The sequence below is a fragment of the Dipodomys merriami genome, unplaced genomic scaffold (genome assembly GCF_024711535.1).
Source record: "Dipodomys merriami isolate MVZ:Mamm:240054 unplaced genomic scaffold, mDipMer1.0.p SCAF_5, whole genome shotgun sequence".
Classification (NCBI taxonomy): Eukaryota; Metazoa; Chordata; class Mammalia; order Rodentia; family Heteromyidae; genus Dipodomys; species Dipodomys merriami.
The window spans coordinates 29,514,254-29,539,634 of record NW_027206068.1 but is presented as its reverse complement, the minus strand read 5'-3'; the positions used below and the strand labels follow the sequence as shown (position 1 = coordinate 29,539,634).

Here is a 25,381-nt window from a genome sequence, read left to right as displayed (position 1 = left end):
TGTAATTATACCCATTTTAAATGCTATTCAGAGCTTAAAACAATCATGCAGTTTTAAAGCTGTTGCTGAGTAGTGCTAGCAGTGATGGATGAAGTCTGCTACAGTAACTTCTTTTTCAGAAGCGGGGGAATACTGGAGCTTGAACTCAGAGTCTCTAGCTCTCACTTAGCTTTTTAGATCTTGGCTTGCAGCTCTATCACTTGAGCCATGCCAACAGTTCCTGATTTCTTCTAGTTTATTGGAGATAAGATTCTCTTAGATTTGTCTGCCTGGGATAGCTTTGAACCACGATTCTCAGATCTCAGCCTCCTCAATAGCTAGGATTATTAGTGTGAGTCACCAGCATCCAGCTTCTGCAGTAGCGTTTAATCACAAGCTTTCTCTTGTATGGAGAACTCAGTTACCCAGATGTTCTGAAAATGTATTTCTCATGATTTATTTTCATGAAATGTATTTCATGAAAATGTGTTTCTCATGATTTATTTTCTCATGATTTATTTTCTCATGATTGTAAAACCCAGGTCATTTAAGCTCTAAGAAGCATCAACTTCTAATTTTACATAGCAACTTCTAAATTGTTTTCTCACATTAGTCACTTTTGAAAGGAAATCTGGACTGACCAGATGAGAGGCTAACTACACAGTTACCATGGAGATAGGTTTCACAATAACAGTGAATGGAGTGTAATTTTGGAAGTTTATCCTTTTAAACACGTTTTAATACTCACTCCTTAGTGAAATGTTTGACATTCCAATTTCCTGGCTTGGAGCCAATGCTGCATGTCTGAAATTATGGTGGATAATGAGGTATAGAACCTTTTTTTTAAACTACATAAGAATCCCATGGAAGGCCACACATGGTGGTGCTCACCTATAATCCCAGTTTCTTGAAAGGTGGGCTGATATGGCTCCAGACACTAGCACAAGATCCTATCTGTAAAACAAACTAAAAAGAGCTGGGAGCATGGCTCAGGTAGGTAGCAAAGCACTTGCCCAGCAAATGTGTGGTTCTGGGCTCAGCTTCCAGTACAGGAAAGACAAATAGAATGCATTTTGGTATGTTCTAATTAGACCAGGGCCAATTTTAACACACATAAAAAGATGGAGGAGGAGGACCGTGATGATAAATAATAGAACATTTTCTTTTTATTCCTGTATTTGATGGTACAAATAAAATTTACTTCAGTTCTTAAATAGACATGAATGAAAGGATACAGTATTGCAGTGCACTTTCTCATGATAATCCCTTCCTTTCCTTTAGAGACCCTGTCAGCTACTATTTAAAGAATAGTTCTCTTCCCAAAGCAAGAGATAGGCTGTGCTCACTGTTATTTATACACCACAAGGTTTATTTAAAGTAGAGGGTAGCACTGTGGAAGCTGTCTTCAGCTCCTGTCTATGTAGAACACACTTCCTGAAGGCTTGAGCTCGTGTGCTTGCTATGTTAAACAGTCGTGGTATGTTTTTTTTTCCCCTACCATAGGAAATTCCTGGAATAACCCTTGTGACTGAAGAGATTGCATTGCCCCTCATGAAGGTAAGTCACTTCCTGTGAGAGAGACCAAGCCGCTGAGCATGACAGGGCCTGTGCCATCCCCAGTGTCACTGTGGTCCCACGGGAGATTTCAGACTAGCAGAGTGCATGGGGGTCCAAGCAGGGCAGGCTGTCTGGAGACTCCTTCCTCAGCTGTTAAATAATCATTGAGTGTGATATGACAGCAATTCTTAGGAATGTTCTTTGAAGAAGAAAGTTATCTGAAGATAAGAGGGAATGACAGGGCTTGGTTCAAAGTGTACACAACTAATATATGGGCTTTAAAGTGGGTCTTACCAAAGGAGTCCTTGTACATTATCTCTGAGCCTGGGAACTCTTTTTTGTTACTTCATTTACAGTTACTCCCTCAACCATGTGTACACACACACACACACACACACACACACACACACACACACACACACACACACACACACACACACACCTCAAAATTTCTTCCAATCTTATAAACCTAAGATCATTTCTAATCTTATGAAACAATGATCTCATATTCTTCTGGTTCTGTGAGCCACCTCTCTACTTGCCCAGCCTCTTCACTTCTTCAGGGTGATGTGTATTGTCTCTAAGTGGTGTCAATCAAGCTTTGCAAACTTTCTTCTTGCCTATTAAACTGTGGCTCTCAGTATCTTTCAAAAGAGTTTCAGAGTTTCTGAGGGAGGATGAGATGGGGTGGGTTAAGTAGAAAAGAGTGTGCACATTGTTTAAATGAGGGGGAGAGGGTCTTTGGCCCAGTTTCCTTGAAGCTCTTTTCTTGTTGGCATTGCCTCCTGGTAATTACAGCTTGGTGTAGATGGAGAAATCTGTTTCTGGTGGGAGCAGTTCAGTATATGTTGTAGCCTTTGATTTACATTGGATTCTTTTATTAAATTTTATATTTTTATTGTAAAGATAATATACAGAGGGCTTACAGTTACATGAGTAAGGTAATGAGTACATTTCCTATGAGCATTGTTACCCCCTCCTTTGTTTTTCCCTGACCATCCCTTTCTTCCCCACCTCTCCAACTCCTCTTCCCTTCCCCCCTCCCACCAAGTTGTAAAATTTGTTTTCAACATAGTATCTTATATATCTCATTGTTACAACCTGTATACTTGTTTCAGCATTTTATTTCCCTTCCCCTCCCCAAATTAGAAAAATGGATATACAAGAAGCAGGGCACTGGCATCAAATAACATGAAAACAGGGGTTATACCATGGGGGAAGAACACAGAAAAGAAACAACAAAATCACATAGTACATTAAAAACAAGAGTGACAAAGAGAAAACCTCTTGTGTCCCTATCTTGGGATTCATTTCATATAGCATCATCTTATATGGTCATATGTACATAGCTTTTGACCTTTTCTGCTTGTCTTATAAGATCATCCTAGACATATACTAGTTATTGCAAATAAGGGAAACCATGGGGCCTATGTTTCTTTGGGTCTGGCTTACTTCACTTAATATTTTAGAACTGTGAAAGGCAGTCAGGACCCGGGTAGCTAGGGGAAGACTGGGGTGTTCGATGTTTCAGTGCTGTACTGGGGTGAGAGAGGGCAAACTGGAAATATGGTAAGTGGTTCTAGCTGTTGATCCTTAGAAAAAACTCTTAAAGATAGATTGACCCTCTGTCTCCAGGCAGAAGAGTAGGGCCACTGCAAAATGCTACTAGTGTATGCAGAGGAAAGGAGCAAGGGTCACAGGTATGTTAAGCTGGTATGCTAATAGCTTCACAGCTATGTTATATTAAGGGATTCCATTGTGTGTGTGTGTGTGTGTGTGTGTGTGTGTGTGTGTGTGTGTGTGTGTGTGTGTGTGTGTGTGTGTGTGTTGGTCCTGGGGCTTAGACTCAGGGACTGGGTGCTGTCCCTAAGCTTTTGTGTTCAAAACTAGCACGCTATCACTTGAGCCACAGCTCCACTTCTGGATTTTTTGGTAGTTCAGTGGAGATCAAAGTTTCACAGACTTTCCTGCGTGGCTGGCTTTGAATTGCCATCCTCAGATCTCAGCCTCCTTGAGTAGCTAGGATTATAGGCATGAATCACTGAAGCCTGGTTGGAATCAGCCTTTCACTGCATTGTTTTTGCCTTTGCCAGTAGTCCTACTAAACCCCTAATATGTCTACTGGACAAACTAGAAAGATATGTCTGTTTGTTTGGGCTGAGGATTGAACCCAAGGCCTTGAGCATGCTAGGCAAGTGCCCCACTAGTGTGTCACCCCCTTGACCTCCTGAATAGCTGGAATTATAGGCATGTGTCACCATGAGTGGCCTTAAGAGAAATCTTTAAAACAAATGATGTGTCACCTACAACTTTTAATCTTTCAGCTATTACTTCCACTTCTTCTTGAGCATTGTCATAGCATGTATATTTTATTAAGTGATCTAGAGATATTTGATAAATACTATAAATTATACTATAAACCTTTTCCACGTGACTATACAAGCTAATGATTCTGCAGGATTTCACTGAATTTCTACATCTTAATTTGTGCAAACAACCTTTTGTTTTTGGAAATTTGGTTTATGACTAGATCCCACTTGAATGTTTCATGGAGGACTTAGAGCACAACTCAATGGCAGTGTGTTAGCCTACTGTATGTTTGGCCCTGGGTTCAATCTTCAGCATTATAAAATATTTGTTTGTTATTAAAATAATGTTGCAGTGAATATTTTTATAATATAATTTTTCTTCTGATTTCTTCCCGCAAGGTTAAATACAGGCATATCATTATGTGAAAGACCGTGAGAGTATATTTTATAGCTTTTGATTCTTACTACCAAACTGCTATTGAGTACAAGATGTGAGAATGTGTACTAATGAAAGGGATATTTGAGTTTACTAGTTTTACCCTTACCCTTTCCCATGCTGTGTATTTACATTTATAAAAGCAAGTACAAAGGAATTACAGGAAGATTTTTCTCTATCCTTCTGTCTTATTTATTTATTTATTTAGTCAGCTGTGGGGCCTGAACTCTGGGCCTGGGTGCTGTCCCTCAGCTCTTCACCTCAAGGCTAGAGTTCTACCACTTGAGCCACAGCACCACTTCCAGCTTTTTTGCTTATGTGATGCTGAGGAATAAAATTGAGGTACTCTTGCATGCAAGGCAAGCACTCTACCATAGAGCTACCTTCCCAGCCCATTATTTTTATTATTTATATACTTTTTGTTGGCCATAGGACCTGAACGCTGGGCCTGAGCATTGTCCCTCAGCTCTTCAGCTCAAGGCTAGCTCTCTACCACTTGAGCCACAGTGCCACTTCTGGATTTTTCTGCTTATGTGGTGTTGAGGAATCAAACCCTGGGCCTAATGCATGTGAGGCAAGCACTCTACCACTGAGCCACCTTCCCAGTCCCCTTCTTCTTATTTTTAGAATATAATTTGGCTTTGCTTGGGAACAAAGTTGCTTTGGCTTATCATTTGCACTCTCTAGATATTGGTTTTTTTTTTTTCATTTTTCTCCCTACCCTCCCTTCCCCTTCATGAACTTGAGAGTCCATTGATGGATCTTTTGGTAAATCTAAAGAGCCACAAAGTTCCTTATAACCTGCTCTGCACAACTGGGACCTAGCAGGGAAGGCCGAGGGGCTCTTCTGAGATGGGCCTGGGATTCAAGATAAGATGATGCTGGTTTCAGTGGGACCACTTCCTCCATCGCTCCCTAGCCATCACGAGAGGCCCTGAGTGCACTCTAGTTCACAGGATACCTGGCTCGAGTGCCCCATTTCTTTCTCCATCTCTGCTTGCATAATTCCACTCACTCGAAGCTGCCTTTGCCTCTGACCTACTTCTTCTACCCCAAGTCCCATCTCAATTATATTGTGAGGGGCTCACTTGCAGGGGTGCCTCCACCACCTCCCTTTCACTCCAGTTATTAATGGGGCTGTTCTTGCCATGCTCACCTGATGACTTGACTCCGAATACCCATGACCCGAGCCACCAATTACCTTTAGTATGTGTGCTGGCTGCCAGACAGTATTGAGGCCCAAAGAGTCTATTTACTCTGAGCACTGACTTCTTCTCCCCTTGGTCAGGGAGGGAAGGGCAAAGAGCCTAGACATGGATTTGCCTCCTGCTCTCTCTGTGAAGGATTTGATGTGAGGCAGTAGAGCACTTTGCAGATGTTTGCTATATTGCTGTGTCTGAGTGTTTGTGCCTCACTCCCCTAAATTCATACATTGAAGTCCTAATCTCCAAAATGGTGGCTTCAGGAGGTGGGGCCTTTGGAAGGTAACCAGGTCACAATCAGGATTCACATCTGTAAAAAAGACTAGAGAGAGCTAGCTTGTCTTTCCTGCCTTATGACAATGCCACAGTGAAAACACAGACATCCAGGAAGGGGACCCTTGTCAGATGCTGGACATGCCCACTCCCAGTCTCAAGAACAATGAGGAGTAACTGTCTATTGTGTATGAGATCCAGCCTCTAGTATCTTGTTATAGCAGTGGAAATGGACTAAGACATGTGGATATGCTGGGGTAGACAAGCCAGTTCAATTAGAAGTTTGTTACTTGAAAAGCAAAAGACTTACTCATTTTATAAATGCTTCAGCAAGTAATGTTAAAAAATTTAATAAAGTGTACAGTGATGTCTACCTTGTAAACACAATCCACAAGACCACAAGAGCAAGCAAGCATGCATGATAGAAAGAAAAAGAGAAAGAAAAGAAAGAATGGGAAAGAAGGAAGGAAGGAAGGAAGGAAAGAAGAGAGGGAAGGAGGGAGGAAGGAAAAAAGAAGCAAGAAAAAAAGGAAGAAAAGAAAGAACATTTGTCATCAAATGTCTTTTTAACCTCTTCATTACTCCAAGGAAGTATAACTTGACTTTCTAGTAGGAAAAGAAACCGTTAAAAAATATTCAGGGCTGGAAAGGTGGCTCAGTGGTAGAGTGCTTGCCTTGCATGCATGCATGAGGCCCTTAGTTTGATTCTTCAGCACCACATCAGCAGAAAAAGCAGGAAGTGGCACTGTGGCTCAAGTGGTAGAACACTAGCCTGGAGCTGAAGAGCTGAGGGGCAGTGCCCAGGCTCAGAGTTCAGGCCCCATGATTGATTCCCCCCCCCCAAAAAAAAAGAAAGAAAGAAAAGAAAAAAAAGAAAAAATATTCAGCTGTAGGAAGCATGTGAAGAATAAAAGAAGAAAGCAATGACTAAGTCAATATAAAGATAAAAGTACAATCATGCTACAAATGGAGAAACAGGGTATTTGGTTAAAGGTATTTTTAAAATGAGACACTTCTTTTGTTCATTTGTGTTTTATATGGGGTTCTTCTCTGTCACAGGCTGGCCTTCAGCTGTGATCCTCCTCCCTCAATCTCCTGAGTGCTGAGATGACAGGTGTGAACCACCACGCCCAGTTCAAAACTGGCCATCCTTTGTGTATTAATCACTGATTTAGAATTAAGCACTGACTGAGATGCCAGCGAGACTTAAACTCCTCTCCCCAAACTTTGTGGCCTTGCAGAAGTGAGAGCTATAGCAAGGGTCCGGCAGGAGTAAATAGTTTTCTCTTATTGGGGAAAGAGTGCTACCTGGACTTTTCTTCAGCCAAAGACTTGTTATATGCTATTTCACTTGTTACGCATTTAAAAATTACTTTAGTCAGGTAGAACATGAGTATAAATAATTGCTTAGCAAAGCGTAAGACTCTTCTCTTTGACTGATGCCAATACAAGCAGATACCAACTACCTAAATAAGAGACTTGCTAGAGATCTGAAGTATCACTATCACTATATAATAGTGCACAATTTAAAAATTACCATTACTGCTTTGATAAAGATGTAGCATTGTCAGAAGTGTCACTCAGCTATGTGGGAAATAATTGAATTTCCAAAGTTCCATTTGCACGTGTTTTTTTGGACAATGAGTTGCAATGAGTCCAACTAATACTGGACAAAATAACTTTATGTTGCCACAAAAAGTTAGTTATTGAAAACAGACTCTCAGGCTGGTAAACTCATTTGTGTGTGTGTGTGTGTGTGTGTGTGTAGATGGGTTATCCTCAGTCCACTTCCTAGCTGATAAAAATGAAGGGAACAGACCCAAGATAGAGAATGCCTATTTTTCCTTCTTCCTCCAGCAACTAGATTGTACTGCTCTTACATATAGTTTTATGTAGAGACACAACATTCAGTTTTTAAGGTGATATGAAGGGGATAGCTTAGTATTGGACTTCTCAGAGCATATGCTCTGAGAAATAGTTCACAGTCATATGTAGCAATTATATTTTAAAAATTCCCATTTAGCCAGATGGCAGTGTCTTGTAATCCATTGAAGAGGCTGAGACCTGGAGGGTTGCAGTTCAACACCAACTTAGATTGGGTTGGGAATGTGGCTTAGTGGTAGATGCTTGCCTAGCATATATGTAGCCCTGGGTTTGATTCCTCAGTCCCACATAAACAGAAAAAGCCAAAAGTGGAGCTGTGGTTCAAGTGGTAGAGTGCTTACCTTGAGAACAAAAGAAACTCAGGGACAGTGCCCAGGCCCTGAGTTTGAGCCCCAGGACTGGCAAAAAAAAAAAGAAAAAAAAGAAAAAAGAAAAAGCTCAGGGGCAGTGCCCAGGCCCTGAGTTCAAGCTCCACAAACCACAAACAAAACAAAACAAAACAAACAAACATAAAAACTAACCTAGGCAGAAACATCTGTGAAATGACTTCTACAAGTAACTAGCAAAATGCCAGACTGGAGGTATGTCTCAAGTGGTAGAGTATCCACCATGAGCAAGAAAGTTGAGTGACAGCACACAAGGCCCTGAGTTCAAGCCCTTTTACCAGAATACACACACACACACACACACACACACACAATCATCCCATTAAAAAAGGGCCAATAGACTCAATCAAGTTGGCAAGGAAATAGTATATTTTTTTTGAAGGGGAAGACATTATGGTGGTAGAAGAAGGAAATCTATTATTAGTCAAAAGACCTTGAACTTGCAGCATATAGTTCTATGATTACAGCCTTAGGGATGCTTCCACTTAAAGCATCTTAATGCAGTGTGGTGCCTGGCCAGCTTAATGTCCACATAGATATATAATTAATTGTGTTTGTGCTTGAGTTAGTGGATTGCCATGCTTCTCTGTATGGGAGCCACTGAAGAGCCACATTGCATTGAGGCTCTGGCTCTCCCGGATACGTCCTGGCACACAGAGTAAAGGGTTCGCTCCAAGTTGGCCTCCTCCCTAAGAAGATGCTGCTTAATCAGCAGAAGTAGGACTAAAGCCAGAGGGCCTTTTAAAAATGAGAGGCAGATGTTTATTCTTGGCAGAACTTTACAGATGAGACCAGTACCACAGGGCTGTTTTGTTTGGTTTTATTTTTTTTGATCATTTGGCAATCTAAATCATAAAAGGGAAACAGTCTTTAATTGGTCCTTTTGTTCAATTAACAGTTGTGACAGCCATTTGTTTCTTGGTATCCTAAGACACAAAATGAGATTCTTTCTCAAGAAGAGATTTGGAATCATTTTCCTTCTTTCAAAATGTAAAGTTAAGCCAGGTATGATGGCACCTGCCTACAGTCCCAACACTAGGGAAGCAGAAGTGGGAAGATGGGAAGTTTACGGCAAGCCCGGGCTATCTAGTGATATCAGCTTTTTAAAAAAAACACGTGAAAACAAACAAAACAAATGAAAAATTATTCCTTGAAAATTTGATTGCGTCTAACACCAGTGTCTTGCAGGAGAAGCTAAAATCATAGCTAGCTTTCTTAGGAAACGTTTTTCAATAATATTTAGATTCTCTTAAGAACAATAATACCTATTAATGCAGAAAAGTCAGCACCCTCAGAAAAATACTGAAGCAGTTAAATCATTAATGGAGATATCCTACTGTGAGCATTAAAGCATTCTGCAGGCTTTTCAAGTTGTGGGTGATGGGACTCTGGCTAGGCATCTTCTTGTTGATGGGTACAACATACTGGTGCCTGGTTACTCTAATATTTGATAGCTAACAGTGGCTTTCTGTCCTTGTAGTCCATCCCTGAGCATAACGGCAAGATGTTGGGCTAAGCTGGCAAGTGAAACAGATTCTCTCCGTCTAATATCTAACACCAACATCTAACATTTAATGTTGCCACTACTTTTGTTCTCTAGATCAGCGAGTATGCTGGTGTGAAATGGCACTTGGGGTCCCCCCTGTAAGACAGAGCTCTAACACCAGATTTTTGAAAGGAATCTGTTGTCTAAAAAGCACTTAAAACCACCGAGTAAAAAGAAAGGGTTTCAATTTAAAATACTAAAAGTAGCCAGGCACAACCATGATTCTTCAGCCAACTGCTCATTTATCACCTTTAGCCAGGGAGGGAGGGAGGGAGTTCAGTGTTTGAGAAGGGGAGGGGACTGGGCTTTCTTGGATATATTGGAGCAATGCTCTCAGCCCTGGATCATCTCGGGAACTTGGAGTACTCATAAGATTCCGCCATACCCCCAAAACCAATGAAATCTCTGGCCAATGGGATGCAGATGGTTTTAAGAGCAGCCAAACCTGGAAGTCTCACATCAGAGGCTGCCATCTTCACCTCAGGGAATAATGTGCTGCTGATTGTCTGCTTTGCTCTCTCTAATACTTTGCTTCTGATCTAACCATGATCCACATTCTAGTTTCCCAGTCTTTGGCTTGGAGCAACTCTCCTTATTCTCAATTGATTTCCAATTCCTAGGCTGTATCTGTTTCCCAGATTTCCAAATACATCTTTCAATTTACAGTGATCTCTGAACTGTAATAATTTTTTAAAACCACAGCATGTCTAGTTGATACTATTTTTTTTCCCCTCTACTCTCTAAATATCTGTAAACTAGAGATGAAAATCAACCCCTCATTTCCCTAAAAGATCAATAAGTTCATGGGAGATTATGACTTTTTAAATTTAAAAAATTGTCTTTACGAAGTTGTACTAAGGGGTTTTAATTCAACATGTCAGTTCATGGGGTGCTGTGTACCTTGAACAATATCATCCCATGACAGACTATTTCTAGGACTTTTGGTTAACATTTCTTGAATAAACGTTTTAGTTTTAGTATTTTTTTTTGTAGGTCATGGGGCTTGAACTCGGGGCCTCAGCTCTGTCCCTCAGCTCTTCAGCTCAAGGCTAACGCTCTACCACTTGAGCTACTGCACCACTTCCGGTTTTCTAGTGGTCTATTGGAGATAAGAGTCTCATGGACTTTCCTTCCCCAGGCTGGCTTTGAACTGTGATCCTCAGGTCTCAGCCTCCTGAGTAGCTAGGATTATAGGCATGAACCATCAGCGGCCTGCTTAGTTTTAGTATTTGTTTGTTTGTTTGTTTGTGCCAGTCCTGGAGCTTGAATTCAGGGCCTGGGTGCTATCTCTGAGATTTTGTGCTCAAGACTAGTGCTCTACCACTTTGAGCTAAAACTCCATTTCCAGCTTTTTGGTAGTTAATTGAAATTAAGAATCTCATGGATTTTCTTGCCTGGGCTGGGTTTGAACCATGATCCTCTGATCTCAGCCTCCTGAGTAGCTAGGACTACAGGCAGGAGTCACTGGTGCCTGGCTAGTTTTTAGTATTTTAAATTCAAATATTTTCTTTTTATTCAGTGGTTTTAAGTAATTTCAGGCAATTGATTCCTTTCAAAATTTGGTGCAAGAGATAAACTCTTTAGAGAAAAGTGCTTTATAAATAGCTTTTACCCACAGCCAGTAGAGATTCCAGCTTTTCTGGAGTTTTTCCATGGACTTGGCAAGATTTTGTTTTATTTGTTAATCTTGCTGTTATAAGGTTAGGAAGAAAGAAAAAATTTAAAAATGAAGGAGGAGAAAATAGGTAATTTGGGCAGGATTTTTCTTAGAAGCTACATTGGGATCAGGATCTTTCAGTATCAGGACATCATTTGAAAGGACAAAGCCAGCCAACAGGTAGGTGGAACATGACTTTCTGTCCTCCCTCATCCTGTCCTGGGCAAGATCCGGTATCCTATCTTGGGACTGTGTGGCAAAAAAGCAAGTGCAATAGCCTAATTGACCACTAGATGACACCCGCCACAAAACCAACTAGTTTCTTGCTTTGCCTGTAGTGATCCTGAGTCCAGACAGGCTATAATGACTTCCAGTCAGTCATTATCATGAGTTAGTCCTATAAATGCCTGGAAAGTGTGGCTGATGTATTTTCTTTCAATAGAAATAAGAAACAAGGGATAGTGGAAAGGTACATTTGTTTCTGAATAACAAAAAGAGGAGGAACCATCTTTTTGACTCAGTCAAAAGAAAAAAGGGTCAGATTCGACTCCAGTGTTCCCATTTCCCTACTAACACTTCTTTAGTTTTTGAGATTTTATAATTGCCAAATGTGGCTTTTGGTACATTGATGAAATTTTCTTTTTTCTGGCTCTGATAGAAGGCATTGTAGGCTTCCAAGGTGAAAGTTTTAGAATATGATATTTTATTTTATTTTTATTTTTTTGTCAGTCGTGGGGCTTGAACTCTGGGCCTGAACGCTGTCCTTGCACTCTTCAGCTCAAGGCCAGCGCTCTACCACTTGAGGCACAATGATAATATTGTAAAACATTATACAATTCATTGTAATGATGACTCTAAAATCTACTTCCAATTAACTTTGTGCTTTCAATAGAAGTTTGGGTGCATGCTATTGTTTATCATTAGAGCATTTTCCATGGTTGAAGTATATTTTATTTACATTCTCTCATTTTCTTGGACTTCAGCCAAGTTGGTTACTATAGTATACAATAGCTCACTTTGTTTTAGGGCCACTCATTGCCTGGCTGGCCCCATCAAATCTTTAATACATGTACATATTTTAGTAATAATGTATCATAAATCCAAAAAAAGAATGTATCATAAATCCATTTATCTTGGTTGCAAAAAACAATTTTTGCCATGTGCTTACACCCAAAATTCTAAATACTCAAGAGGCTAAGATCTGAAGGTCATGGTTTGAACCTAGACTGGACATGAATGTCTGTGACATCTTATCTCCAATTAGCCACCAAAAAGTTGGAAGTGGAAGTATGGCTGAAGTAACACAGCACAGCCTTGAATGAAAAAGCTAAGAAACAGCATTCAGGCCCTGAGTTTAAGCCCCAGAAGCAGTGCTCATGTGCACACACATGCACACGTGTGCGCGCGCGCACATACACACACACACACACACACACACACACACACACACACACACACAAAATGCCAGTATGTCTTTCAACATTAAACAGTGTCAGCATTACATTTTATTACTAAAAATAAATATAGTCATGCTCCAAGCTGTAAATATTAGTAATTCAAAGATTTGTCTCAGGAGGCTGACATCTGAGGATCACGGTTTGAAGCCAGCCCAGAAAGGAAAGTCCAGTAAGCCTTCTGTCTACAATTAACTAGCAAAAAAATCCAAAAGTGGAGCTGTAGTTCAAATGATAGCGAGCTAGCCTTGAGCACAAAAGCTCAAGGATAGCTCCTCTGTCTGGAGTTTAAGCCCTAGAACTGACACCAAAAAAAAAATTAAAAATAAATAATAAAAATTTAAAGATCTAGTGTAAGATAATTGGACAACAACAACAATATAAAATCATTTCCGTCCTTTTCTTGATTACTGGGTTTTGAAACATGTTCTTGGATATAAATAAGTGTCACAGGAAAAGAAGCCTTCTTTCTTTACTCCAAATGGTAGGAACATTTTCTGGCTGAACTCGGCGTTGTTGACATCACTGAACTGGGAAAATGGCCCTCTAGGGAGGAAATGGCTTGATGTGTTTAATACAGGCTTCCCCTCTGAGCCCAACCCAGGGAAGTCCTGTTGGTTTGGGAAATGAGTAGCAGCTCTCTCTGTTATAAATGTGGAAAGAAATGAAGTAGGGAGGCCAGACTCTCTTAGACTTTCTAGTTAGAATTCCTGTGGAACCAGTCACCTTGTGAGAGGGTTTCCTGGGGAGACGCTATCCTCTGAGAACTGGGGCAGTGAGGTTTGGGGGATCCTTACTGGGCTATGAGTCCTGGGCCTGCTGCTCAGGCCTGCTGTTTCTGTTTCTTGCAGGTCCACAGCTTTAAGGGCTACTGGGAAAGACTGAACACCAACCTCCAGTATGTCAAGTACACCAAGCCACGCTTACACTATCACAACAGTGTGGTCGGGAGAGAGTGGCACAACCTGATCTCTGAAGAGGTACTTATGGGTCAGGGAGATCAAAGCAGCCAGCAGGGCCACCATGGGTGCTGTGCCAGGCAGTGGTCATCCCGAATGAACTTTGCTGATCTCCCAATGGATAGGCAGAGAAGTGGCAACCATCTTTGTTCTCTGATGATAAGACTGAAGGGCAAATAGAACACAGCACCTTTGTAGGGAAATGCAATTAATGCCTAAATCTCCAATGTATTCTTGTGTTACTTGTATAGCTAAACATTAATTTTGGAAAATCTAGGTATTCTAGCCAGTCATCACTGGCTCATGCTGTAATTCTAGCTATTTAGAAGATAAGAACTGAGGAGCTCAGTTCAAAGCCATCCTGGGAAGAAAAGTCTGAGAGACTCCATTCTCTAATTAACCAGCAAAATACTGGATTGGAGGTGGGACTCAAATGGTAGAACACCTGCTATAAAGCCAAGTGAGAATGTGAGCCCCTACTCCACAAGGGGGAGGCTTTGGGGTGATGGAAGAGTCCCTCATCTTGACTACGGTGGTATGTTGTGGAATGTTGACTCTACACATGTGAGATAATGATGTCAAGCTATACAAAAACAAGTACCAATGTTGATTTCCTGATTTTGACAGTGTAGTCAGGTAAGGAACGTAAGGAGAGACCAGATGAGGATATGAGTCCCTTTGTGTGTGTGTGTGTGTGTGTGTGTGTGTGTGTGTGTGTGTGTGTGTGTGTGTGTGTGTGTGTGTGTATATAAAACTGCTATATATAGTTATATATATAGTTATATATATAAAACTCTATATATAGTTGATTTGAAACTTCTAGGAATTCTGTTGCTTCAGAATAAAACGTTTAAAGTTTTTTAATAGTTTTTTTCATGACCTAAAGAAGTTTGTTTCTTCTCTCTAAAACTCTTAGCTGTATGTGCTATGTTTTTGATGTAAAGGAAGTGCCATCCCAAAGAACCTTCACTTCTCATGTTCTTGACATATTCTCACTTCCAGAAAACAGGAAAAAGAAGGGCCACAGCATATGTGAGGAATATTCTTGATAATGCTCTAAAGTAAGTGAAATTTAAGGTTCTCATTTCTGTAAGACAATTATCTTTTATTAACCTTGGTGGTTACCATTTTGGAAGTAGCTTACTTTTGTTATGTGTCCTCAGCAAAATGATGCTGTCAGCTTCATGCACACAACCACTTGGGCCTTATTCTGTTTTTGGTGTTAGAGTTTCTAGGGGAAGAACTTATAGGTTATGCCTTCTATATTTGCACACTAGGATAGATGTTTTATAGTGTGTAAATGGGAAGAAGACTCTTGTTATACAAGTACTTTTGAGAACAAAGGTAGATAGTAGGTGATTTAAATTCTATTTTTTAGGGGGGTGGTCTGGTCATGGGGCCTGAACTCTGGGCCTGGGCGCTGTCCCTCAGCTCTTCAGCTCAAGGCTAGCACTCTACCACTTGAGCCACAGCGCCACTTCCAGCTTCTTTTTGCTTACGTGGTGCTGAGGAATCGAACCCAGGGCCTCATGCATGCAAGGCAAGCGCTCTACCATTGAGCCACCTTCCCAGCCCCAGATTTAAATTCTTAAAACAAACAAAAACTACCAGCCCCCAACTGGCTCACACATGTAATTTTAGCTATTCAGGAGGCTGAGATCCGTGGATCTCAAATTGAAGCTATTCCGGATAGGAAAGCCTGTGAGACTCTTCTCTCCAATTAATGATCAAAAAGCCAGAAGTGGAGCTGTGGCTCAAGTGGTAGAGAGCTACCCTTGAGCAAAACATCTCAAGGGCAGCACCTGGGTGCCTTGAGTTCAATTCCTAGGACCAGCACAAAGAAACAGACAACAAAGTACAACCCTGTTTGTGTGCCGGGGAGCTTGCTTTTATTTTGAAAGTGTATTTTCTGGATACATGAGTCATCTTAGAGTGCTCAAAGGATAGGCCTAATGCCAACCTCTGTTCTATTTTTTGTCTTTAGTAGTCGCAATAACTGAGAGCTGCAATTGTTCTAAATTATTGCCTTTGATGGCACTAACAGGCTTTGAGATGTATAATTGCTTAATGTGGCCTTTTGTACATCACTTAAGTTTTTTTTTTTTTTTGAGGTTTCCAGTAGCTTGAGAAGAGTTTCTGTACTTTGATGGGTTTTAGAGAAGGTATAGTGTTGTGGCTTAATCTTTTTTTTTTTTTAATGCTTCCTGTGTGAATAACATGACTAATTTCTTTGTAGGGTGATTTCTAACATAGAAGCAAGGAATTCAGGTAAGAAAAGACCTGTAGGAAAGCTTTCTGGATGTTAGTCTTTTGTTCTTAGCACTGTTTTTCCTACCAATGGTTGGCAAAGAAATTACTTCCGGTAGGGTAACCAAGGCAACGCCCTTTGAAGTGACATCCTTAGTGGCCATATCGCCATTGCTACAGCTGTGTTGTCTCCAGGGCCTTCAGGATCAGCTGCTGAGTGTGCTTTTGCTGGAGGAGTCACTGGGAGCTTGCCCTCGGCTTTCCTCATTTCTCCTTGCAGTTGCTCTAATCAACATGCCCTCTGGCGGTGCTCACAGCGTGCACTTGGGCAGTCAGTCCTCTTGGTCTGGACTTCTTTCCCTCTAGCTGTGTGATCACACAGGGCCTTTCATTTGTATGTGCCTTGCATTTTGCCTAAAAGTTGGGTGTGTACTGGGCAAGGTTTTAGTCCAGGGGAGGAGACTGGGCTCTGGAGCCAGAGAGAGAACTAGACTTAAAATCTGGAGCTGTCACATGCTAACTGTGCTCCTCTGCTTCCTGTTGGCCCCTTTTGTGCCTTTTGTGTGTCTTCCTCAGGGGTAGAGTGAGGGGTGATGGTTCATGTGGGTAACACTTAGCACAGCGCCCCCAGTGCCTGTGGGGAGTAGGAGGCGGCGCTTTGCCCTTGTGAGGAGGATATAGTAATGCTGCTGTGGTGGGCGAAAGAGGCTGGAGGAGGTTCTTGCAGGTGATAGTTAAATGTGTGTGTGTGTGTGTGTGTGTGTGTGTGGAGAGAGAGAGAGAGAGAGAGAGAGAGAGAGAGAGAGAGAGAGAGAGAGAGAGAGAGAGAGAGAGAGAGAGAGAGAGAGAGAGAAAGAGGGCTGTCCTGGGGCTTGAACTCAGGTCTCACACTCTTGTTTGGCATTTTCCCACTAAGGCTGGTTGGTGATCCACCACTTGAACCACAGCTCCATTTCCGGCTTTTTGGTGGTCAATTGGTGGTCAGTTTTCTCAGCCTCCTAAATAGCTAAGATTACAGGCAAGAGCCTGCTTGCCTGGAGATATTATTAACTGGAGGAACTTAGCCTGGGGGATCTGGGGGAGGGGGGCAGTTGAGAATAACTAGGCACACGCCCTTTTGCTGGGGACCGGCGGAACACTTACAGGCCTCAAGAAAGCCAGCCTTCATTAAAGAAGCTGTTAGCTTTGATGTCCCTTCCTGTTTTATGTCCTGGAATGTTTAGGTCTCTATTGGAGGACCTACACGGAAATTAATTTAGAGCCTGTGTAATTTGACACCTGGTCGCTGTGCACAGCCCAGTGAACCAATCCTGCCAGTGAACTTGTCCCCAGGGCAGCAGCCTCTTCTGATATAGCCAGGCCATTTGTGCCTGAAGCCAGGTACCCTGCCCTGGCAGTCAGGATATGAATATGGTAGATTCAGAGTGATCCTTGTTGTATTGCTGAGTGAGGTACAATGTGGAAGATGCTGCTGCTGTCTTGGGGTTCTGATCCTGCCTGTCCCTCCTCCCCTGCTTATAGAGCTCGTCCTGTGGCCCTGCCCCAGGCCTGTTTGTGTGCTGTTGTCTGTCAGTGCTTCTTAGGATCCTTCAGGACACTTTCCCATCCTGTCACATGCTTTGACTGGACCTGCTTCCTGTGAGGAATACTCTCTCAGACACAGAGTCCTGGGAGACTCAGGGATGTTGGGCTCATGGTTTGTAATTCCCTCTCAGTCCTGAGAGCTAAGTAGGATTGGAGGGTAGGACTTCTTCTCAGGCCAAGGGCTGTGTCTCCCAGAAGAGTCATCAGCCAGCTGGACAGGGCGATTATTCTGCCCTCTGGTCCTGGCCCTGAGCCTGGGGGCGGGGGGAGCCAAGTGAGAGGGTGGGGCTCTCTAGTCTTGGCAGGGCCAGCCATGGTGCAGAAGGGGCCGGTTTGATTGACCTAGCGACATTGTCAGTCAGATAACTTGTGTCCATTAGGATTGTGTGTCACGGTAGTTGACTGACTCCTAGGCTCAGTAACCCCCACAGTCACCCAATAAGGGGCCAGGAAGTAAGAGGGCCAGGCAGCCCACTGAGCCCCACCAGCCCTCAGGCTGTGCGCCTCCTTGAGGTCACTGTCCCCAGGGCAGCAGAGCTTCCTGGATGACCACAGGCTCTCTGGTGGAAGAGAAGTCCCAGAGAGAACCCAGAGGCACTAGGAAGGTGCCCCTTGATTTTGCTCTATTTTATAGAACTCTGCACATCACCCAAGGGACAAGCTTGCCTTGTTGGACCAGGCCACACTGACACATTTTTCACCTCATTATGGAAATGTTACTTTTCCCCATAATTTAGAGAAGGAAACTCCAGGTGGATTCTTCCTTCTTACCTGCTATTTCCTGAAAGTCATGGTGTCCTTGCTCTCTCCAGAGCCAAGAGTAATGCCGCTCTTGCAGGAGGAGGACCACCACCAGCGGCTGCTCATCGGGCTGGTAAGTGGGTTCCAGGTGTGGCAAACAGCAGGCCCCAAGTAGAAGAAGGAATGGCTAGTTACCACCTCTTTCTGATCATATTTTCTGCTTATTTGAACAAATAATTGTTGCCAGCTCTGTAGTCGCTATAGGTCTAGTGATAAACCATACATACATGATTTCTGCACCCCAACCCCACCCCTTTTTTTGTGCTAGTATCAAGGTTTGAACGCAAGGTCTTGTGTTTTCACTTTGCTTTTTTTTCCCTCATAACTAGAGCTCTACTACTTGAACCACACCTCCCATGCATTCTCCTAGTTAATTGGAGGTTATAGTTCATCCACTTTTCTGCCTGGGATGACTTTGAACCTTGATCCAAGATCTCAGCCTCTTAACAAGCTATTATTATAGGCATGAGCCACTGGCAGCTGCAATTACTGCCCTCTTGGGAGTAAAGATTAATTAATCATACCAACAAATACATAATCACATAAATGATGTGTATACAGAAGCATATAATCAGAGATACTAATTTTAGTTTGAATCAATAAAATACTTAAAATCAATGTGGAAATTTTAAATAAAGAATTAATGATTAAGTATTTGGAAAAAAATTCCAAGTAAATTAGTTTCTTCCTACCTAAAGCATACCACCATTTATGCTACACATAAGCAAAAATGTCAACTATTTAAAGGAATTTATTACAAGAAATTAAACCATATAAAAGAATGTGAATTAAATAAGGAGAGAAACAATACTGAAATAGAGAAAGCTATTAAAATATTATGGAACATAGATAAGAAAAACAGACTTGAGTGACTAAAATCCTAAACAACAGACAACAATCATAAAGCTAAGTAAGAAATATGGAAAACGATGTGTAACAAATGTGATAAATGATTGCCTTTGGCAAATGAAGTTGATAAATCATTAACAAAATGGTATGCCATTCTAAGGGAAGTAGTGAATTGATTTTCCAAAGTAAATGGCCAAAAATGTCTAGATTGGGGAGGACATAGAAAATGGTTGGCATTAGCAATCCTATGACAAATAGCACAAATGGGTTTCTTTGTTGGCTGACTATCAAAATGGCATACATTTAAAATTTAAACTAGCAAAGAGAGAGGTGTAGGGTCTGGCTAGTCCCCTGAAAGGTGCTGTGCACAGCATAGTAGGCCTCAGAGGCACTATGGCAGTAGCTTAGAAGTCTTAAGTCCTCAATCCAGCAAATTGCATTTCTAGGAACTGAATTGGGGATATAGCAAATTATTTTCTAGAATTTATTCCTGTGGTGGTGGTATTAACAATAGTAAAAATATGTCTCACAAGAAAGGAATAAATCAATACTAGAACTTTCATAACAGACTATACAACCATTGAAAACAGTGTGATAAAGAACACTAGCATAGGAAAAATAATACATGAAGAAAAGGTTATAAAACTTTTGAATGGGGGGGGCTGGGAAGGTGGCTCATTGGTAGAGCACTTGCCTTGCATGCCTGAGGCCCTGGGTTCGATTCCTCAGCACCACATATGCAAAAAGAAAAAAAGCCAGAAGTGGCGCTGTGGCTCAAGTGGTAGAGCACTCGCCTTGAGCTGAAGAGCTGAGGGACAGCGCCCAGGCCCAGAGATCAGGCCCCACGACCGGACCCCCCCCAAAAAAAAAAACAAAAAATAAACAAAAAAAAACAACTTTAGAATGGGTTTACATACCAGAGCAAAAGGTAAAGGACCCCAAATAAATGGTGGTCAGTCTGACCTGTTACAGGTATGAATGGGTCGATTATGACTTATCTAACATATATCCTGTTTTCAGATGGTGTCCGAGCTGAAAGACCATCTTTTGAGACACCTACAGGGAGTAGAAAGGAAGAACACTGAACAGATGGCTCTGGACTATGTTTCCAAACTGGTTGGTTTTGCTTTTTCTCCTTGTCCCCACCTGACTCCCTGTCCTGGGTATAACCCTCAGAATGTGGGTCAGGGAGCCATTTGTATGTTTCTCAAATTAGGTTCGCAAAGATCTCCCAGCTTCCAATCAGTAGATTCGGCACTACAGATTGAGGGAAGGGAAATGAGAACAATGAACAAAGAGAACTTGTTGATTGCCCTCCCTCAAACTCGTGGGGGCATAGAGCAATAAATTGAGGATGGCTGCCAAATCACCTTATGAAACAGTAGGCATGATTCTTCACCTGGAAGTCTATGAATACATGAGAGAACTTGAACCACAATTCTTGACTAGTGCCAACAGTCCAATTAGGCCAGAATCCAGCTTGTTGTATAAATATTGCCACATTGGAGTCTGCTGATATGCTGGTAGCCAGGTATTAAAGTTGTGTGATACAGAACTGGGCATGGGAGCTCATGCCTGTAAGTCCAACTTGTTTGAGATCATTCCAGACAAAAAGTTAGTGAGACTATCTCAACAAACAAGGTGGGTATGGTGGTAGAAGTAAAATCCCATGTACTCAGGAGGTGTAGGTAGGAGGCTCAAAATCTGATGCTTGCCTGAGCAAAAACACGAGATCTTATCTTAAAAACAGGGGTGGTTCAAATGATAGCAATGTGTAGCAAGTGTAAAGGTCTGTATTCAAATCCTGGTAGCACCACAAAAAAAAAAAAAAAGAAGAAATTGTATGGTACAAATTAGATTCACACCAGTTCACAGGCAAATTTTTAAGAAATGATGTAATGAAGTTGAGTTTTAAAGTTGTCTTAGGCCTTTTAAAAAGCATGGAGTTGAGGTACGATCTTATTTTGGAGCTGGAACATTTGGAACTAAAACATTTATACAGAAATAGAAAGAATGCTTCCTTATTTCTCCAAGTTTGGGTAAGACTGGTATGCAAATGAGCCATATATTTGAGCATATATTTGTGTGGTGACCTTTGGAAAATGAGTTAAGTTTATTTGCTAGGACTGATTTAATTTTTTCAAGCTTAAAAATTCCAGCCTGTATTGTAGTCTTTCATGTCTGTTTTTAAAAACATTTGAATCTCTTTTGGAAGATTCGAGTTTCATAATTCCTACTATATTAGGAGAAGTTGGGTATTTTTGTATTCTGAGTTTCATGATCAGGGCACTGAAACATTTCTTCTTGCCAGTAGAACTGTAGCAAAGAGCTCACTTTAGGAACACATGGATGATTTGCCCCTTGTTGACCCACTTGCTTTCTTGGTCTTCTGCCTTTTTTTTTTTTTTGTACCAGTCCTAGACTTAAACTAAGATCCAGGGTGCTGTCCCTGAGCTTTTTCAGCTCCCGACTAGTGCTCTACTACTTGATCCACAGCTTCACTCCCCTCACCCGCTTGGTGATTACTGTAATTGGAGATAAGAGTCTCATGGACTTTCCTGCTGGACTGGCTTTGAGCCATGATTCTCAGATCTCAGCCTGCTGAGTAGCTAGGATTAGAGGTGTGAGCCACCAGTGCCTAGCTTTTTCTGCCTCCTAAAAGTAAAAATATTGGATCTTCTTCTGTTGGCTTCAGATTTTGCTTTCCAAAGTCTTAAGAAGGGTTCTCATTCAAGCATTACTTCTTAAGTGCATTAAAATTTTGAAACTAGTTTGTGTTAACCCTTTGACTCAGAAACTCAGTGTCTGACTTGTTACTCATTGAAGGCAAATGTCTCTGCCTGGCCTGGCAGCAACCAGCAATGTCTCCTCTAAGGAAAATGGCTGGCAGTCTTCCTAAACTGTAGCCAAGGACGTTGCCACAGAACTTGATTATATTGTTTACATATTTTCTTGATTCCAACCAGAGACAAACTGAGACTGCATCAGTGAGCACAATGCTGGCTTGCTGCACATCTCTGTAGATCCCTCCACAAGTGCAATGTACCAATTCATGGTGGATAGTGCTGTGGAGACTGCCCTTCTGCTAATAGGCTTCTTGCAAAATTATACTGGTTCTGGGATAAAGCCTAGGGCACAGAGGCTCTCTACCTTGGTCGATATGGTTCTGACTGAATGAGCACCAGCTTTTAGGAAGCAGGTTATCTAACTTGTACAACAGCCCCATTGAGCACTTCCCCATTATTGTGCAGAAGAGGACACTGAGATCTGGGAGGAGAGGTGACTTGCCTAGGTAAGGCAACTCCATAGCCTGGACTTGTGTGTACTGCTTGTACTCACAGATCATGCTCACCACCTCTGTGCCACACTGTCTTCTTTCTTCTAATGCCAGCTCCTGGCCTTCAGTGTCACAGGCCTAGAGTAAAGCCAGTGGCACTTGCCCTTCCTTGATGGGAGAGGGACTGTAAGTGTGAACGGTGGGGGCAGTTAGTTGGGCTGGGGAAGCCAAGCAGGGCATCGCCCACACAGACAGAGGGGGCTCTGTTACAATCTGGGTCACATTTGCAGTCTTTCCAATTTGGATGTCAGTGCCTCTGAATTGACCTCTGAAAGGCTGATTGTGTGTTGTGTGTTCAAATGCCAGCTGCCCCGAATGTGTGGGTCAAAGCTGTAGAGGAACAGCTGGAGGGCCAAGTGGAAAAGAAGATGAGTGTGGCTAACGGGTTATCTTCATCCTCCAGCTGGATCTCATTTGCCGCATCCTGGAAAGCACCTGGAGGAAACACAAGCTTAACCCTTGGGTTCTCCGCTGGTATGCCAGTTTCTTCCCCTCCCCTTCATTGTGGCAGATGAAGAGTTGACAACTCTGATAGCTGCCTGCTTACGCAAAGTCCTTTTGAAATTTACTGCTTCAAAGCACCTACCACCAGCTCTAGCAATGTCTACTGTAGTTTATTTATTTTTACCCAGAATTTAAAGGAGGGGGGGGACACATGAATCTGGTACTACATGAAAGGGAATTTCAGTTGATACATCTTATAATTCTATTCATTGATTGATTGACTGATAGAATCTTACTATGTAGCCTAGCCTGGTCCTTATTTTTTGTTGTTGTTGGTCATGGGGCTTGAACTCTGGGCCTGGGCGCTGTCCATCAGCTCTTCAGCTCAAGGTTAGCACTCTACCACTAGAACCACAGTGCCACTTCTGGCTTTTTCTGCTTATGTGGTGCTGAGGAATCAAACCCAGGGCCTCATGCATGCAAGGTAAGCACTCTACCACTGAGCTGCCTTTCCAGCCCCCTAGCCTGGTCTTGAATTTGTGAACCTTCTGCCTCTGGGTAATGAGTGCTAGAATTATAGATATGTGCCATTCTGCCTGGCACAACTTATAATTCATGAGCTTACTGCTCTGGGTCAATTCTGGGGCTTAGGCTGATGGTCAGTGTCACCTGCATGAGTCTTTTCATGGGATACAGCTTCATGACTATTGTGAATCCTTGGTGGCTGGGGCCCACAGGCTTTCAGAGATGGGCTCCATGGCTGACATGCTGATTTGTTACTTTTACCCAGCAATAGGCGTAACAGTGCTGCTGAGTTTGCAGTCTTTCACACCATGACCAGGATTTTGGAAGCTACCAGCAGTTTGCTTTTACCTCTGCCTCCTGGTGAGTCTTGGCTCCTTTGTCTTTTGGTGTCTTGACAATGTTCTTTCCTGTTCACATGGTTCCCAGATGTTATAAATTCCACATGCATGATAAATTCCACAACGAGACTTGTGTGCTAGTCATTGTGTGTCTGGTGTCACTGAGAGATGGGAACTGAGGTTGCTTTCTGCTGCCCAGATTTCTCCTTACCGAGAAACTATGCTGCAGCTTGTCATTCCTTTTTGGGGGAGCCCCTGCTGGTTCCCTGAAATTTTCAATGGATGTTGTTTCTCATGTACATGGTTAAAGGTAATTGCTTTTCCAACTTTCCTGGACAATTGGTTCCTGTCTCAGACATTTAGCCTGGGCATACCGAGTCTGAAGTTTTTCCATTTTCTTTTCTGTCTTGCTATAGAATTCTAAACATATTAAACTGTAAAATCTTTCTTTTTTTCATGGAGTAAGCCTTGCCTTCATTTTGCCTAAGAAGGGATCGATCCAAAGGCAAAAATATATACTTGGAACTTTATTCCCAGTATGATATTTAGTTGTGATAATACAAAGAAGAAAATGTGAACCTTTTCTTTAAAGAATTTAGTAGACTGCAGGCCCCAGCACTAAACTCAACTAAGTCATCATTCAGTAACATGATCAAATCTGTCCCCCTAGAAAGGTTGGAAATACTGGCTGATTCTTTGTTCACTCACTCTAGGATTCCACACTCTGCACATGATCCTTGGGGTCAACTGCCTCCCTTTGCATAACCTACTACATTACGTTGATAATGGAGTGTTGCTGCTCACGGAAACAGCTGTCACACGGCTCATGAAAGGTCAGAGGCTCTACAGAGTGCACATTCCAACTGGGCAACCCCACAGCTCACTTCCTGGAGTGTGCCACATAGAGGGTCTGGTTAACTCAGAAGGGTCCCATGCTTGGGGCCTACTGCTCTGCAATAACTCTTGAAATTCTTAATATTTGACACATAGCTCCTCATTTTCGTTTTGCCCTAAGTACCACCAATGATGCAAATGGTCCTGTTGAGTACATTCCATTTCCTGGAAGCATCCTTTGAGTCTATTTGAAATGACTTTTTTCTCCAAGAGGCCCCAGACAGCTCTTAGGTTGCTTTTGTTTGTATAAGAGGGCACTTGAGGCTGGGAGTCTCTTAAGTTGATTGCCCATAAAAGTATAATGAAATAGCTTACTTTCATCTGATTAACTCTGTCATCTCTAAGTTTGACTTGAAATGCAAGAAAAGCTAATGAGAGAGGTGCAGTGTTTATGGGCATTTGACCTTTGAGTGGGATCTCTAGTGGAATCACTCTCACTTCAATGATCAAAGTATGTGGTATTTTAATAGCTGAGTTGTGCTAGTATAGACTAAAGCATTTGCCATTCCTCAAAGTATATTCTGTTTTAAGTTTGTCAGATGTCTATTTAGCCTTCTGAGATCAGCTTGAGAATGCAAAGTCGGAATATATAGTATCAGGGTAAACTACTCAAATATTAAAAACTCGATGAGGGATATAACTGGATTTTTTGTCTTATTTGCCAATCTCTCACTTTCTCATAGATCTGGACAACACAGAGAAAAATGAAAAACTAAAATT

The 25,381-nt window shown here is 42.0% G+C and overlaps 1 protein-coding gene across 5 annotated transcripts in view; it reads left to right on the top strand.

Annotated features, from left to right (window-relative positions):
* Gsap (gamma-secretase activating protein) overlaps positions 1-25,381 on the top strand; it is a 78,603-nt gene that overhangs the window by 50,545 nt on the left and 2,677 nt on the right. For 4 of the 5 annotated variants that reach the window (XM_069996329.1, XM_069996330.1, XM_069996327.1 and 1 more), the window contains 10 exons: positions 1,483-1,536; positions 13,535-13,663; positions 14,645-14,703; positions 15,879-15,910; positions 18,211-18,347; positions 20,144-20,239; positions 22,864-22,934; positions 23,695-23,789; positions 24,481-24,600; positions 25,345-25,381. The exon at positions 25,345-25,381 is cut by the window's right edge and continues 25 nt beyond it. In XM_069996329.1, coding sequence (XP_069852430.1) covers positions 1,483-1,536; positions 13,535-13,663; positions 14,645-14,703; positions 15,879-15,910; positions 18,211-18,347; positions 20,144-20,239; positions 22,864-22,934; positions 23,695-23,789; positions 24,481-24,600; positions 25,345-25,381 — 830 coding nt within the window. The remainder of the gene's footprint in view (positions 1-1,482; positions 1,537-13,534; positions 13,664-14,644; positions 14,704-15,878; positions 15,911-18,210; positions 18,348-20,143; positions 20,240-22,863; positions 22,935-23,694; positions 23,790-24,480; positions 24,601-25,344) is intronic. The other variant, XM_069996328.1, reaches the window with a different exon arrangement.